The sequence below is a fragment of the Triturus cristatus genome, chromosome 3_1, assembly GCF_964204655.1.
Source record: "Triturus cristatus chromosome 3_1, aTriCri1.1, whole genome shotgun sequence".
Taxonomy (NCBI): Eukaryota; Metazoa; Chordata; class Amphibia; order Caudata; family Salamandridae; genus Triturus; species Triturus cristatus.
Genome location: NC_140583.1, coordinates 666,406,481 through 666,422,002, shown reverse-complemented (window position 1 = coordinate 666,422,002; position 15,522 = coordinate 666,406,481). Strand labels below are relative to the sequence as shown.

Below are 15,522 nucleotides of genomic sequence, written 5' to 3'. Positions count from 1 at the left end.
GGGTGTTCTCTAATGCACACACTATGCTGATTCCTCCCCATTGCTGACTATGGGAACTCTACAATGCTGACACCACACTGTCTGTTTCCCCTTGCTGATACAGATACCATGCTCACTGCTCTCCACCGCAGACACTGAGAGGGTTGATTTCTGCTGCTGACACTGGGTGTTCTCTAATGCACACACTAGGCTGATTCCTCAACATTGCTGACTAAGAGGACTCTACAATGCTGACACCACACTCTCTGTTTCCCCTTGCTGACACAGATACCATGCTCACTGCTCTCCACCGCTCACACTGCGTGGGTTGATTTCTGTTGCTGACACTGGATGTTCTCTAATGCACACACTATGCTGATTCCTCCCCATTGCTGACTATGAGAACTCTACAATGCTGACACTGCACTGTCTGTCCCCCCTTGCTGACACTGACACCATGCTCACTGCTCTCCACCACTGACACTGGGTGGATTGATTTCTGCTGCTGACACTGGGGGTTCTCTAATGCACACACCATGCTGATTCGTCTCCATTGCTGACTATGAGTACTCTGCAATGCTGATACTGCACTGTCTGTCCCCCCATGCTGACACCATGCTCACCCCTCTCCACCGTTGATACCGAGTGGATTGATTTTGGCTGCTTACACTGGGTGTTCTCTAATGCACACACTATGCTGATTCCTCCCCATTGCTGACTATGAGGACTCTACAATGCTGACACTGCACTGTCTGTTTCCCCTTGCTGACACTGACACCATGCTCACTGCTCTCCACCGCTGACAGTGGGTGGATTGATTTCTGCTGCTGACACTGGGGGTTCTCTAATGCACACACCATGCTGATTCGTCTCCATTGCTGACTATGAGTACTCTGCAATGCTGACACCACACTGTCTGTTTCCCCTTGCTGACACTGACACCATGCTCACCCCTCTCCATCGCTGACACTGGGTGGATTGATTTCTGCTGCAGACTCTAAGCATTCTCTAATGCACACACTATGCTGATTCCTCCCCATTGTGGACTTTGAGGGCTCTACAATGCTGACACCACTTTCCCCGTTCCCCACTGCTGACCCTGACAGCATGCTAAGCACTTCCCACTGCTGACAGTGAGTGGATTGATTTCTGCTGCTGACACTGGGCGTTCTCTAAGGAACACACCACCCTGATTTCTCTCCATAGCTGACTATTAGGGCTCGACAATGCTGATATACGCTGTCTGTTCCCGATTGCTGATACTGACACTATGCTCACCACTCTCCACTGCTGACAGTAAGTGGATTGATGTCTGCTACTGACCATTTAAGATCAGCTTTCTCACCGCATTTCATGCAGGCTTTATGGTAGTACATGTAGTTGTAAGGCAGCACACACATATCCTGCCCTCCCTTTCGCTTGCAGCACACCCCATTCTGCACATTTATAGACACCTCGACCTTCCCAGTCAATGTGATTTAATATTATCTCCCATCACATCTTTGCTTTACCTCCATTTGTGATGTGGATGGAGTGGACTGTTGCTGAGGATGCAAGGAGGAGGTGTCTGCCATAGCCGATGTGAACATGATGCCCTTGGTCGTGTCCAGGATGCCAGCGATGAAGAGTCGGGTTCCGGTGCGGACAGGCTGAAGGCAGAGACAGGAAAATAGTTACTTGCTTTGTCTTTTCGCATCTGAGAACGAGTCAGGTGATTTTGAAAACGTTTTATCTCATTCTTGCCAATTATCCCAGGGACCCAGAATGTTCTGGAGGGTATGGTGCCAGAATATTGTGGTCAGAAGTTAATCCGACAAAAAATATTGTGCCCTAAATATCGTTTCCCGACATAAGGCCCAATTGGAGTTTAGAATCGGAAATCTACACCTAATAGGACAATATGTTTGTAAATTATATTTAGGACTCAGTTTGAGTGCCAGACCATATTTGTGTCAACAGTGTCTGACACACAACAATTATGGAGACACACCAATGCACACTGGCATTTAGTTCAATATCAGTTTCCAATATTTTAAAGAGAGCACGAAGCAGAGGGGAGGCAACCTCAAAAATCTGGGATGCCTGGAAGTAGTTGAGCTCTAAGGCATATTATGCATGAACACTCAAGCGCTGGCTGTGGCGTGACTCGTATGTAGATCTTAAATAGTAATGCTTCACTCTAGCACATATTTCTGGAAAACAGATCTGATTTCTTAAATTAGTGAAGACGCATCAGTGGTGTGACGAGAGCTTACAATATGTGTTGGTTCTAATGGACGGTGCCGAAAGTCAGCAGCCATATGGTCAGACTGCGTCCAGGTTTTTACGCTGCCTTTCTAAGACTGAGCCCATTCTAGCGGAAGCATGCGTGGTGGCTAATAGAATAAAACGTAATGAAAGAGGGATTGTGGAAAAGGGCCCAGATTCCCATAGGTGAGACGGAATACGAACTCAGCTGGTTCATTACCTGACTACAGAAGATGCTATGACGATTGAAAAAGGGTTTATAGAGTGGCTCAGATTCCTATATTGCGTGGCATAGCAACCACAAAGCTACAAGAACCATTCAGGAACATGCATCACTTGTCATGTCCAGTGGAAGTCTTGCTTTGACTAGGTTGACTGGTGAATTGCTGTAGTGTGGTCAGGGCTAGTGACCTAGTAGAGGCCGTGGCAGGCATGCTAAGTGGGTGAAATGTGATTTTAAGCTGGCATTCAGATTCAATCAATCAATCAATCAAGACATTTGTAAAGCGCGCTACTCACCCGGAGGGTCTCAAGGCGCTAGGGGGAGGGGGGTCCGCTACTGCTCGAACAGCCAGGTTTTGAGTTGCTTCCTGAAGGAGAGGTGGTCTTGGGTCAGGCGGAGGTGGATGGGGAGGGAGTTCCAAGTCTTGGCTGCCAGGTAGGAGAAGGATCTTCCTCCCATGGTGGCTCTTCGGATGCGTGGAACGGTGGCGAGGGCGTGGCTGGTCGATTGTAGCTGGCGTGTGGGAGTGTAGAAGGTCAGGCGGTTGTTGAGGTATCTGGGGCCCAGGTCGTGGAGGGCCTTGTGTGCGTGGGTGAGGAGTCGGAACGTGATTCTCTTGCTGACGGGGAGCCAGTGCAGGTCTCTCAGGTGACCGGAGATGTGGCTGTGTCGGGGGATGTCAAGGATGAGTCGTGCGGAGGCGTTCTGGATGCGTTGGAGTCTTTTCTGTAGTTTGGCTGTGGTTCCGGTGTAGAGGGTGTTTCCGTAGTCCAGTCGGCTGGTGACAAGAGCCTGGGTGACTGTCTTTCTGGTTTCGGTGGGGATCCATCGGAAGATCTTTCGGAGCATGCGTAGGATGTTGAAACATGATGATGAGACGGCGTTGACTTGTCTGGTCATCGAGAGGGAGGAGTCCAGGATGAAGCCCAGGTTGCGAGCGTGGTCCGTAGGTTTGGGTGCGCTGCCCAGGGCGGGGGGCCACCAGGAGTCGTCCCAGGCGGAGGGTGATGATCCCAGGATGAGGACTTCCATCTTGTCTGAGTTCAGTTTCAGGCGGCTGTTCATCATCCACTCGGCTACGTCTTTCATCCCTTCGTGTAGGTTGGTTCTGGCGGTGGCTGGGTCGTTGGTGAGGGAGAGGATCAGCTGAGTGTCGTCGGCGTAGGAGATGATGTTGAGGTTGTGTTGGCGTGCGATGGCTGCGAGGGGGCTCTTGTAGACGTTGAAGAGGGTGGGGCTGAGTGATGATCCTTGCGGGATGCCGCAGATGACTTTGGTGGCCTCGGATCTGAACGGGGGGAGGCGGACTCTCTGGGTTCTTCCGGCGAGGAACGAGATGATCCAATCTAGAGCCCTCTCTTGGATTCCGATGTTGCTGAGGCGCTGTACTAGGGTGCGGTGGCAGACAGTGTCGAACGCTGCAGAGAGGTCCAGGAGGATGAGGGCCGCTGTTTCCCCGTTATCGAGCAGGGCTCGGATGTCGTCAGTGGCTGCGATGAGGGCGGTCTCGGTGCTGTGGTTGGCTCGGAAGCCGGACTGCGAGTGGTCGAGGGATCCGTTTGTCTCGAGGAAGGCAGCAAGCTGTCTGTTGACGGTCTTCTCGATGACTTTGGCAGGAAAAGGCAGGAGCGAGATGGGGCGGTAGTTCTTGAGGTCGGAGGGGTCTGCTGATGGCTTCTTCAGGAGGGCGCTGAGTTCGGCGTGCTTCCAGCTCTCCGGGAAGGTGGCGGTGTTGAAGGAGCAGTTGATGATGTCCCGGAGTTGGGGTGCGATGACGGAGTCGGCCTTGTTGAAGACTTGGTGGGGGCATGGGTCGGTTGGTGATCCGGAGTGGATGGTGTTCATCGTGTGGATGGTGTCTTCGGTGCTGACCGGGGTCCAGGCGCGGAGGGTGGTGGTGGGGGTCGTCGGTTCGGTGGTTGGGTGCGTGGTCTGTGCGCCGAAGCTGTTGTGTATATCGGCGATCTTGCGGTGAAAGAACGAGGCGAGGGAGTCGCAGAGGTCTTGTGAGGGAGTGATGTCGTTGTTTCCGGCGCTGGGGTTGGAGAGCTCTTTGACGATGCTGAAGAGTTCCTTGCTGTTGTGTGCGTTGTTGTCTAGTCGTTCCTTGAATGCTGTCCTCTTGATGGTGTGGATCAGCTGGTGGTGTTTGTGGGAGGCGTGCTTGAGGGCGGTCATGTTGTCTGTAGTCGGGTTTTTTCGCCAGGCTTTCTCGAGGGTACGGCAGTTCTTTTTGGAGTTTTTGAGGTCGTCGTTGAACCAGGAGGCTTTCTTGCTGCCGGGCCTGCTGGGGTGGTTTTTCAGAGGTTCAAGGTCATCAGCGCAGTTGGTGATCCACTGTGTGAGGTTGTTGGCTGCTTGGTTGGGGTCCGTTGAGCTGGCGGGAGGGTTCTGGCTCAGTGATGTGGTGAGCTGGTCGGTGGTGATCTTGTTCCAGTTCCTGCGGGGAGCCTGTTGCGGGTGGTGGTGAGTCGTGGTTCTTCTGAAGCTGAAGTGGACGCAGCTGTGGTCTGTCCAGTGGAGTCCGGTGGCGTGGCTGAAGGAGATGTACGTGCTGGAGGAGAAGACTGGATCAAGCGTGTGTCCGGCGTAGTGGGTGGGGGAGTTCACCAGCTGCTTGAGTCCGAGGTTGGCGAGGTTGTCCAGCAGGGTGGTGGTGTTGTTGTCGTTGTTGTTGTCCAGGTGGAGGTTGAGGTCCCCTAGGAGGATGTAGTCAGCGGAGGGGAGGGCGTGTGGGCTGATGAAGTCTGCGATGTCTTCGCTGAATTGAGTGCGGGGTCCTGGGGGTCTGTAGATGAGGGTGCCTCTGAGTGTGGTCTTGGGGTCGGTGTGAATCTGGAAGTGAAGGTGTTCGGCAGCTGTGAGGGTGTCGTCGGAGTTGGTCGTGATGCGGATGGTGTTCTTGTGGACGATGGCGAGGCCTCCTCCTGTCTGGTTGAAGCGGTCCCTCCGGGTGATCTTGTATCCGTCCGGGATGGCGATGGCGATGTCGGGTGCTGAGGAGGCGTTCATCCATGTTTCCGTGAGGAAGGCGACGTCTGGAGATGTGGTGTCGAGCAGGTTCCACAGTTCCACGGCGTGTCTGTGGATGGAGCGGGTGTTGAGCAGGATGCACTTCAGGTGGTTGCTGCTGGTGCTCGGCTTGGCGGGTGCGGTACAGGGCCGGATGCAGGAGAACTTGCAGGAATGGCAGCTGAATGGTCCGTGGGTGCGCCTTGGGGTGGCTCTGCAGCAGCCGGGGATCCGGCTGGGGTTGAGTGCGATGAGAGGGGCGGCGTTGTAGGACTTGCGGGTGGGGTGGCATCTGCGGGGGCCAGGGGGTCTGGCGCTGGGTGCGGGCCAGGCGCGGACGGGCGCAGACGGGCTTGCCTTAGGCGCGCCCGCTGCGCGCGGCCGCTGCGCAGCCTCCATATGAGTGGGAGAGGGAGGGAGGAGCAGCTGGGAGGTGGGAGCGGGGCGGCCAATGGGGTGCGAGGGGGGCGGAGCTACGGGACGCGGTGGCGGGATTGTTGCTGATGTTCATAGAAGACATTTATCTTCGAAATATTCGGTTCAGTGGACAGAGTACTGGAGTGCTCTGTGGCACTCGCATCATTCGAGAGGTTCTTCTGTAGAATCAGTGCTCAATGGGTGATCTAGATCGAAGCAGGGCCTGCACTACCTGACAACCTCTTGTTTGCAGTCTATGTGGGAAGATGAGATTGCAAGAGGCTATGAAAAAGATTTGAAGGTATGGTGGTAGAGTTTGAGGGGATGTCACCCAAAAAAGAGGTACCCACTACAACACTGATCTTTTTGGGGATTGGATCAGGCTCAGTGAGCATGGAAACCATGATGTCATAGGGTAAACACTATACATTTAGAAAGTTGGAATGGGAATTAGGAAGCAAAGGAAGGTTTGAAACGAGACAAGTGCATCAATTGCTGAGACTCTTAAACTTTGCATCTAATGTGGCGGCACCCATAAAACAATTTTGTGGGTAAATTACATTTTTAAATAAAGGGGCAGCAGAACACTGCCATAGTTTTAGAGTGGCGCAGAGATGACTATGTGATGTGCCAGATAGTCTTTGAGGGGTGTAAAATCATGCCTATATGCCTACCAGTGAACAACAGGAGTTGGAAGATGGACGTAATTTTGGATTCAGCGGTAACAGGTGGTTTTGAACTGTTTTGGGAGGGATGTTGGAGTGGGAAGGAATAGCCAGCATTTGGCAGACGAGAAACTACAGTGTAGCCTTTTTGCATTTTTAGAATTCTTTCAAGTGGTATTTGCTTGATACCGACAGGGAAACAAACTGCAACTGGGTGACCATTAAGGGCATCATTCAGCACATGAAGGCCAGCCCACCCAGTCAGCAAAAGCCCTAGCCCAACTCACTGGGGATGGACTTCCCGCCATAGCTAGGGTCTTCCACCTACCTAGCAGTGATCTATGCACCTGCATTTCAATCATAAGTGGCAAGGCACCCTAAAGGCACAGCACAATGCCGAGCAGGTACCACGTTTTGTTTTTTGCCAGCTCTGCATTAACTTTTGTTTAACACACACAAACTCCCAAAGCAGGAGATGATTTGTGGAAAACAAAAAACATCAATGACCTTCTACTCAGAGAGTGTTCTCTCTGGATGAGGGGACCATATTTAGTTTTTCCTGCCCCGGTCAGCCATGCCTAGCATGGTGGACCCACGCAGGAAAAATGACTAAGGGTTGTCCTTTGCTAAAAAGGGTAGAATGACCATCACTGTGAACTGACAACCCAGTGGCTGAAGAGTCATCAAGTCAAGGATTTCCAGTAAATGACCCACCTGAGGCACTGCTGTCAGAAAACCCTGCGGTTTCCCTACCTCTAAATGGGGCATGGAAACTGTGTGGTTGGCAGATGGGGTATCTTCCTTTTTTTCCGGATATCCCACATCCTCCAACCTCTTAACGAGGACCCGGTGTTGACACTACTGAGGGAATGGGTTTCGCATAACTATTTAGAATGAAACAGATTCCAGGCTTGGAGAACAGTGATACTCTCATTAACAGAGGTCAAGATTGCATGGACTGGATCCACAGTCAGACGCAATAGTGGCCCAGTGCCAGAAGACATCTGGACCACAGATGTGATGGCTCTGCAGTTAGTTGAGGAACCGCTAGCCCCTTCATCAAAGTGACCTTACAGGCAATAATGGAAATAACTCATAGACTGAGAAGTATGTGGCAGGATCATGACAGAAGTATGTCATGAAAAAACAGAAGTGAGAACTTGGTTGTATTACTGATGGACTTCATCTATAAAGAATTGGCTCCACACAGAATAACTGGAAAAATGGCAAGAAATGCATCTAATGGGAAATACATTTCCCGGAACGAGTTGTCAGGGTGAATTCCAACGAAAATGACTAGAGAGTTGGTGCTGAAAGAAAGGGATTAATAACAAGGGGGTCAGGGCAATTTCAGCGAGATTTTAAGGGAAGGAAGGAAAATGTTTGCTTAGATTAATAAGAGGTTCTCTTATTCGGGTCCGTGTTTTCATTTATATGCTTTGTGGAATTTAAGATTGTTGATTCAAAAAGACTATCTGAATTAAATCGATGATGTGGGGGTGAAGTGATAACTGATAGACGTGAAAACGGGAAGAGTAGAAGGACCGAGGGGCAGATAGTCCAGGGTGGCCCCGAACAGGTATTAGAGGCCCCCTGAGCATAACAGAAGCATATTCTGAAATTAGACGAAAGGCATATTTCATTTCCATGACAACAACAAGGACTATATGGCAAGTACAGTGTCAATCTATGAGAAGGAAGGGCAGAGGAATGAGTACCAAAATCACATTCTCTGGATCAGCCAAAGTGGGTCATAGGGGATGGGTAGCAAAGAACTGATGCCCATGGGACGGCAGGGACCCGGTAGGTTTCGTAGTTATACGAGACTGTCGGGAATGGGACCGCAAAGAACACAGCTGTTGATACTAGTTTAGTGCACAACTCCTTAGGAACACTGGCGACTGAGTGTATGGAACTGGACGTTTGGATCTGCGGCAACTAGAGTACACGAGGTGAAAAAAACACGAAAAACAGGAGAGAAGCTTGTTTGAAGAGGTGCAAGCATTGCTTTTGCGTAAAGGGATCATGATTTGGACCCACGTGTTGTCTACAGTAACTGGAGTTTGGCATATCCATACAGAAGTGGGTCTCACAGTGAAACATCAAGGGTAACTTGATTAAGTTCACCCTACAGAACTCCAGATGATAAATAAGACACATATTTGCACAGTAGTCAGGACTCAGCTGTTGTGGTAACGAGAATGGGAGAGAGGAGTCAAACCTGTGGCCATTAATCCTTTACACAAAGAAGGTAATCGAGAAGTCACATGCCTTGTGCAAAGTAGGGAAGGGCAGGCGAATGAAACGAGTGACAAAAGGCTGAAGCAATCGTCGTCTTTCAAGGTCAGTGGAAGGCACCTCTCACATATAGGAATCAAATTCTATTTGACGAAAGTGATGGCAGTTGTAAAATAATTCGTCTTGGGGAAGAACATGATTAGATATAGGGTAGAAATTACATCACCTGAGAAGAGTTTTCTGAGTATCATGTACATTATTAGGAGAAAGAAAGTTTTGTTGCATTTTTCATTTGAGGTTAAATTTATTATAGAAACCTATTAGAAAGAGCGTCTGGAAGAAAGGGCAGTCCTGTGTGGACAGGCTGGTGATAGAGATCTAGGATGAAGATGGACCAGTAAGATTGTAGGAAATGAGGGACACCCTGGGTTTGTCAGAAGAAGGGTGGGCCCTGGAGATAAAGGCGTTACAATGAAACGGGGAAGGCTCCAATTGTTTAGGAGTGGAGAAGGTTTAAGCATTAGTTGAGTTTAGGGGTGTGGATGTTTCTATGAAACCTCCGTCCACCTGGAAAATAGGACAGCCGTTTAACATCTTAGGGCATCATTACAAGTGCCCCGTAATACCAGTGGGGGCATCGGAATTTTTAAGCAAGTGGTAACGAACACCTTAGGCCCGGCGTTTTTCCTCTGTACACATTGGCTGCTGAAAGCCCCCAAAATATCTGAGTGAAACACAGCGGGACATGGGCAATGAACGCTGGAATCAGCTGCGGTCCCCTGGCAATTCTCCCTTTCTCAGGGGACCCTCGGCAATCTGTGTGTGATCCTGCGGCATTTCTCCTCCTCCCTGCAGTGTCTGATGTCACCAGTATCAGTAAATGTAGGAGGGGACAATGTTGTCTTGTAATGGGCAGCCTAAAGTTTGTTCCTGCGTGTCGCTGCATGCCCCTCTGCGTGGGGCCATTAGAATGCTCACAAGGTCCAAATCCAGCCCAGGTCACAGAAGACAAGGTTGCATATTAATGACACATGCAAATCTGCAACAGAATATGAGCTCAAATTCTGCACTCCCTGCAGTTAACCCAGTTTTGAAATCCATAGTCATTTATAGAGAAGAGCCACCTACATGCCTCTTTTGTCCAAAGATAGAAATAAACTGCAGACTTTGCTAGTCACTGGCACAGGACCAGTCCCTTGGTGCACTGTTACTTAATTACTTGAAAACACCTAAAAAGGTTCTTCATTGATAAACTAATAGTTTTTTCAGCTATGTCCTCGTGCCAGTTCCGCCTATGACAGTTTTCATGTCCAGCTTGCCCTCGGCCTGCTACCCTTTGCTGCCTGTCTTCCTGTTGCCCTTTGTTTGTGCTTCCTTTGCTCATTTCTTGCTCTGTTTTGCCTTTCTGCTCATTTCTCTACCCTCTGTTTTGCCTTTTTCTGCTAGTTTTGCTACCCTCAGTTTTGGCTTTCCTGCTCGTTTTTCTGCCTTCTGTTTTGCATTTTCTGCTTGTTTTTCTGCACTCTGTTTTTCCCTCTTCTGCTCTGTTTTGCCTTTACTGCTTGTTTCACTTTCATCTGTTTTGCCTTTTCTGCTAGTTTTTCTACCCTCAGTTTTGCCTTTTCTGCTAGTTTTTCTGCCTTCTGTTTTGCATTTTCTGCTTGTTTTTCCTTCTTCTGTTTGGCCTTTTCTGCTTGTTTTTCTGCAGTCTGTTTGCCATCTTCTGCTCTGTTTTGCCTTTTCTGCTTGTTTCACTTTCTCCTGTTTTGCCTTTTCTGCTCATTTTTCTGCCCTCTGTTTTGCCTTTTTTGCTCGTTTTTCTGCCCTCTGTTCCATCTTTTTCTGCTTGTTTCTTCCCTCTTTCTGCCGTTTCCTCAAAACCTGGCTTTTCGACAAAGATCTCACGCCCCAGCGCCCAGATACCCCCAGGAGTGACAGTGTCACACTCCACAAATGCTGATTGATTGATTGAATGTATATTTCACCAAATGCAGCCTTAACCCTAATTATCCACTGTGTGAATAATCGTCCATTGTTAATAGACTTATTGAGGATCCATGTGTTGCTTGATCAACAATGCTCAATCGATTAAAGTCCATAGCAACTCCAATGCATTTTGGGCCCGATTGGTCTTTTTTCTGGGTAAAATATCCTGCAAAAATGTTGACTTCTAGCAGCTAACTAGTGCTTGTACACAGTGTCTGAGCTGTTCAGTATGAGTTCCATGCAGTTCCTTCCTAGGAGGCAGGATTGTGCAGCCGGATGGCCTGAAGTAAAGTCTGAAACTGCAGCAAATTCATCCACTGTTTGTAAACTACTGCTCAACATTACCTGATAGTGTCCACGCTCCATCCATAACTGCCATAGCGCCTTCTCGAAGTAAACATTTTTGCAGGATATTATGGGGTTAGAGTTAATATAGTGAGAGCCTGGAAGATACAGCAACCATGATTAGGACACAGGGAGGGTTTGAGAAGTACCACCTGGTCATGGCTGAATTAGGAATAGGAGGTCGGTATGAAGAAAGAGGCCAGTGGGCCTCTGAAGTTTTGTACGCCCCAAGAGTGGGTAATCACAATGAAGATGGGCCATTAAGCAAGAGGTATTGGGTAGTGGGATGTCAGCCAAATGGGAGAGGTTGCTTGTTTATATGGCAAGGAGGTTTAGAATGAATAGAAGGCATTACAGAAGCTGTGGACTGGGGCAAAAAACACATTGATATCTACTGTGGGTGACATTTCCTTGCTTCGCGTGAGGCCACATTTAGTATACATGGTCCAACAGTAATCTTGAATGGAGCAAGTCTCAGGGGCAGGTCATCCTGCGGCAGGAAATCAAGACGCTGACCAGCAGACATTAGATAAATGGAAGCAAGGGTTTGTTTTTTTGCAGCTTTATATTGTGCGAACTCGCCCAAAGCTATCAGAACGCTTTACATGAGCACCAGTTGCATGACAGACAGACACAATCATTTTTTTTTTTTTTAGGCAGGAGGGATTAAGTGATTTGCCTGGAATCTTGATGCAGGGAGTAGGGTTGTGAGGGAGACTCCTGCTCCCCGTCAGTGTGGAGTGGGGATGCAGTTGGGCAATCTCTAGGCAAGCAGACTTTAAGTGGTTGTGAGGTGGCGTGAACCAACTCTGCTTCTTTACCATGGGGATTGAGGGCTTAGAGCAGGCATCACAGAACAATGCCTAGTGGTGTCAGTCCACCCAGTGCCCTGAGTGGCACCCGCTGGGCACCATTTCCAGTCACAGACTATGGCCGCTAAAGTTGCTCCTTCGTGGGTTTTAACTGCACATGCTTCGCAGCTGATAAGCTTGAGAAGTTTAGAAAATTAGGCAAAGTTGAGAGTAGTCTAGCATTGCAAGCCGACTTACCCCTAGAATAGATTTAATTCTGTCAAAATTTGGTCTGGCTTGCTCCCAATTTACTCTGTGCCCACAGCTCCTATGAACAATCTGAGTGTGTCCCTGAAGGGAGACATTGTTTTCTTGAGTGCGCTTCACTCCTATCGTTTGCCTGATTGGTCTTGAATGGAAACACCATTCTGAAAGCACTCTCTACCCTTGTTGAGATAAGTGTGAAAATATCCCTTTACTGGCACCAATAAGGGCTTTCTGCTGACTTCTCTCCAAAGTGCACACCAGACAGTGTGTTCCTCATTGAGGACAAAGGGATGCCTTTCTGTGTGTCTCTGCCTGGTTGTGGATTGATTGTCTGGATTTGAAAGTGATAGGATCTGGGGAATGTCTTGACTCAGGGGAGGAGGTGAGACAGCAACAGGCTGACCTGCGTCTGGAGTGTAGGGGGAGGAGTAGCCCCTGGGGGTGAAGAGGCCTGGGCTGCTGCCATAAAACAATGGCTCCATCACCTGCTGAGTGATTGAGGATCCAGACCCCCACTATCAAAGGAAGAAGGTGTCACTGGCAGGGAGACCCCCAGAACTGGTTTGGACAGGGGTCAGTGCCCCCCTGAACACAAAGACTTCAAAGACATTTAGGGGTATAACTATGAGAGCTGAAACCCCTGAACATTGGACTGATCAAGACTGAAAAGGATTGAAACTACTTTGTGGTCAAGAGGAACTTCTGCCAAGGAAGAAACAGCTGAAGAGACTGAAGGAAAGGACTGATCATTGCTGTGTGTTCTGGAGCTGGCCTGCAGTTTGCTGATTTAACCAGGGAGAGGCTAAGGGACTTTGCTGTGTGCTGCGTCCCCCTGCTTGAAAGGACTTTGCTGTGTCCTGAAGTAACTTATCCCCAGGGGCCCGAGGAGAACTTGCTCCCTGTTGTGGAAACTCAGGAACATAAATGTTTCCAGGTGTGTCTCAGCGACGTTGTGTGCGTGTGCTTCGTGCAGCCTGACACCTTCGTGAGGATTGTCCTGTGATCGTGTGCACCCGGAATCCAAGTGAGTCTCATCGACGAAGTGTGTATGTGCTTTGTGCAGCCTGAGAACTTTGTGAGGAGTGCCCTGTGACCGTGCACAGCCAGAGTCCAAGTGAGTCTCAGCGACACTGGGTGCGTGTGCTTCGTGCAGCCTGAGACCTTCGTGAGGATTATCCTGTGATCGTGCACACCCGGAGCTCAAGTGAGACTAGCGACGCTGTGTGCGTGTGCCCTGTTGCAGCCTGAGATCTTCGTCATCGCTATCGGCCCACACCGGCATCCCCAGAAGAGCTGTGCCACCGGCCCGAGCCTGCTGTTGTCAAAGCGGGACCTCGAACCAACCCCGTCAGGATGGGGGCCCGAGTTCCCCTGCCCGGAATCAACGAAGTCGCATCGGAGGCCCAAGTCACGAGGAGAGGAGAGGAGAGTGAGGTCGCACCCCCCACAGGTAACGTGTGCCGCGGCCTGGTGCGGGGTGTGGGCTCGGAGAGAGACGCTCTCGGCCTTTCCCATTCTCGCAGCGCGAGCCTCCGCTCAAGCTCGTATTGCAGCCTGTACTTGCCGAGGAGTGTCAGCACTGGGGCCGGAGTGTGGAGCTGCACTTTGGTTCACACCATACCCATGTTGGGGGCATATGTTGGCAGAAGCTGACCGTGAGTCAGTACGAGTGGCATAGAGACCCTCCAAAGAACCGTGATCGGATCGTTGCATTATTTTTGCATTATTTGTGCATTATTTTTGCATTACGAACTGCCTGATTGTTGCATTACGCATTGCATTATCTTTGCATAACAAACTGCCTGATTGGTGCATTATTTTTGCATAACAAACTGCCTGATTGTTGCATTACGCATTGCATTATTTTTGCATTATGAACTGCCTGATAGTTGCATTACACATTGCATTATTTTTGCATAACGAACTACCTGATTGCTGCATTACGCCTTGCATTATTTTGGCATTACGAACTGCCTGATTGTTGCATAACGAATTGCATTATTTTGAGATTACAAAGTGCCTGATTCTTGCATTACAAACTGCTTAGCATTGCATTAGGACTGCTGGGGATCATAGATAATTGTTCACTAATACTGCAAGAACCTACAAGGGCTTGCTGGCCTAATAACCCGGCAAGGTGAAATATTACAAATACGTATATGTTGGATTATTATCGTGTGGTCTCATCGTATATCTCTTTATATAAACATATAATTGTTTTTTTCTGAAACTCGTATGGCGTCCTTTTGTGGTGTCATCATTGGGTTGCTGAGAGCGTGGTTGCAAATACTTTACACACTTGCCTTGAAGATAACCTGGGTGCTAGTGCCAAGCTACCGAGGGGGTGAGCAGGGGCTATCTGAGAAGGTGTCCTTCCTTTCCCTGACTTAGAAGCAAGGGTCCCTATTTGGCCTAAGATACCTACCTCAGCCAACTAGAGAACCCCAGTTCTAACAGCTTCATTTATGTATGAACCTTCAGCTGTTTATTGGCTTCAGACACTGTCACTCAAATCTTGGATTGGCTCACAGGAATTATTTAGTCTCACCTTCTTTGCATTGGTTGTTCGAGTGGAGCCGTCTGCCTCCATTAGAATGTATGAGGAACGATTTAACATTTGAAAAGTAGATAGTGTCATCTAATATTTAATTATTTATCTCATCCATGAATCAAACATAAAGGGACATTAAAAAAAAAATGTGTTTTGCTCTGCAGCAGCAGTTTTTATTGCTGCTTTCAGCGTTACTTTGTGAACATCTATTGGATTTACAGATGAACACTTCCACGGTATACTCTTGTACAGTGATGCACACCCACTAGACATAATTTCAGCTCATATCCAAACGCCCACGTCTGCCAGTACAGATGACTAGGACCTAAAATACAGTTGAGCAAGCAGAGCTAGAGATGGGAAAAGTATATGTTTACCAGGTTGTGGAACCCATTATCTTTTCAATGTTCACATTGTTTCTCCTTTGGAATGCCCCATTCAAAGATGTGCTTGTCTCAATTCACCAGCTACTGATCTGGGGAGGGACTTGAGGTGACACCCCTTCTGCTTTTACCCGCCATTCCCCACGTCTAGCGCTGGGTCTGTTTTTGTGGGTAAGTCCGTTTCTTTAAAAGAATTGATGATTATACTTACGTGAGCGCAATCGGATGGTGGATGGAGAGCGCTTCCTTTCGTTGGAAGTGTGACTGGAAGAGTGCCTGCTTTCTTTGCGCGCATGCGCGATACACATGTTTTTTGCATTCCTCTTTGCCATTGCTTGTTAATAAAATGTGCAGGGATCAGGCCTTCCGTTAACTTGAAGCTCCTGGGCTTCATGAGATCCAAACTGGGGCCAAACAT

General features: G+C 49.1%; 1 protein-coding gene across 1 annotated transcript in view; it reads right to left on the bottom strand.

Annotated features, from left to right (window-relative positions):
* Positions 1 to 15,522, bottom strand: part of CEMIP (cell migration inducing hyaluronidase 1) — a 908,751-nt gene that overhangs the window by 319,191 nt on the left and 574,038 nt on the right. The window contains exon 3 of the mRNA XM_085644720.1: positions 1,491 to 1,628. Within this exon, the coding sequence (XP_085500846.1) occupies positions 1,491 to 1,628 (138 nt within the window). The remainder of the gene's footprint in view (positions 1 to 1,490; positions 1,629 to 15,522) is intronic.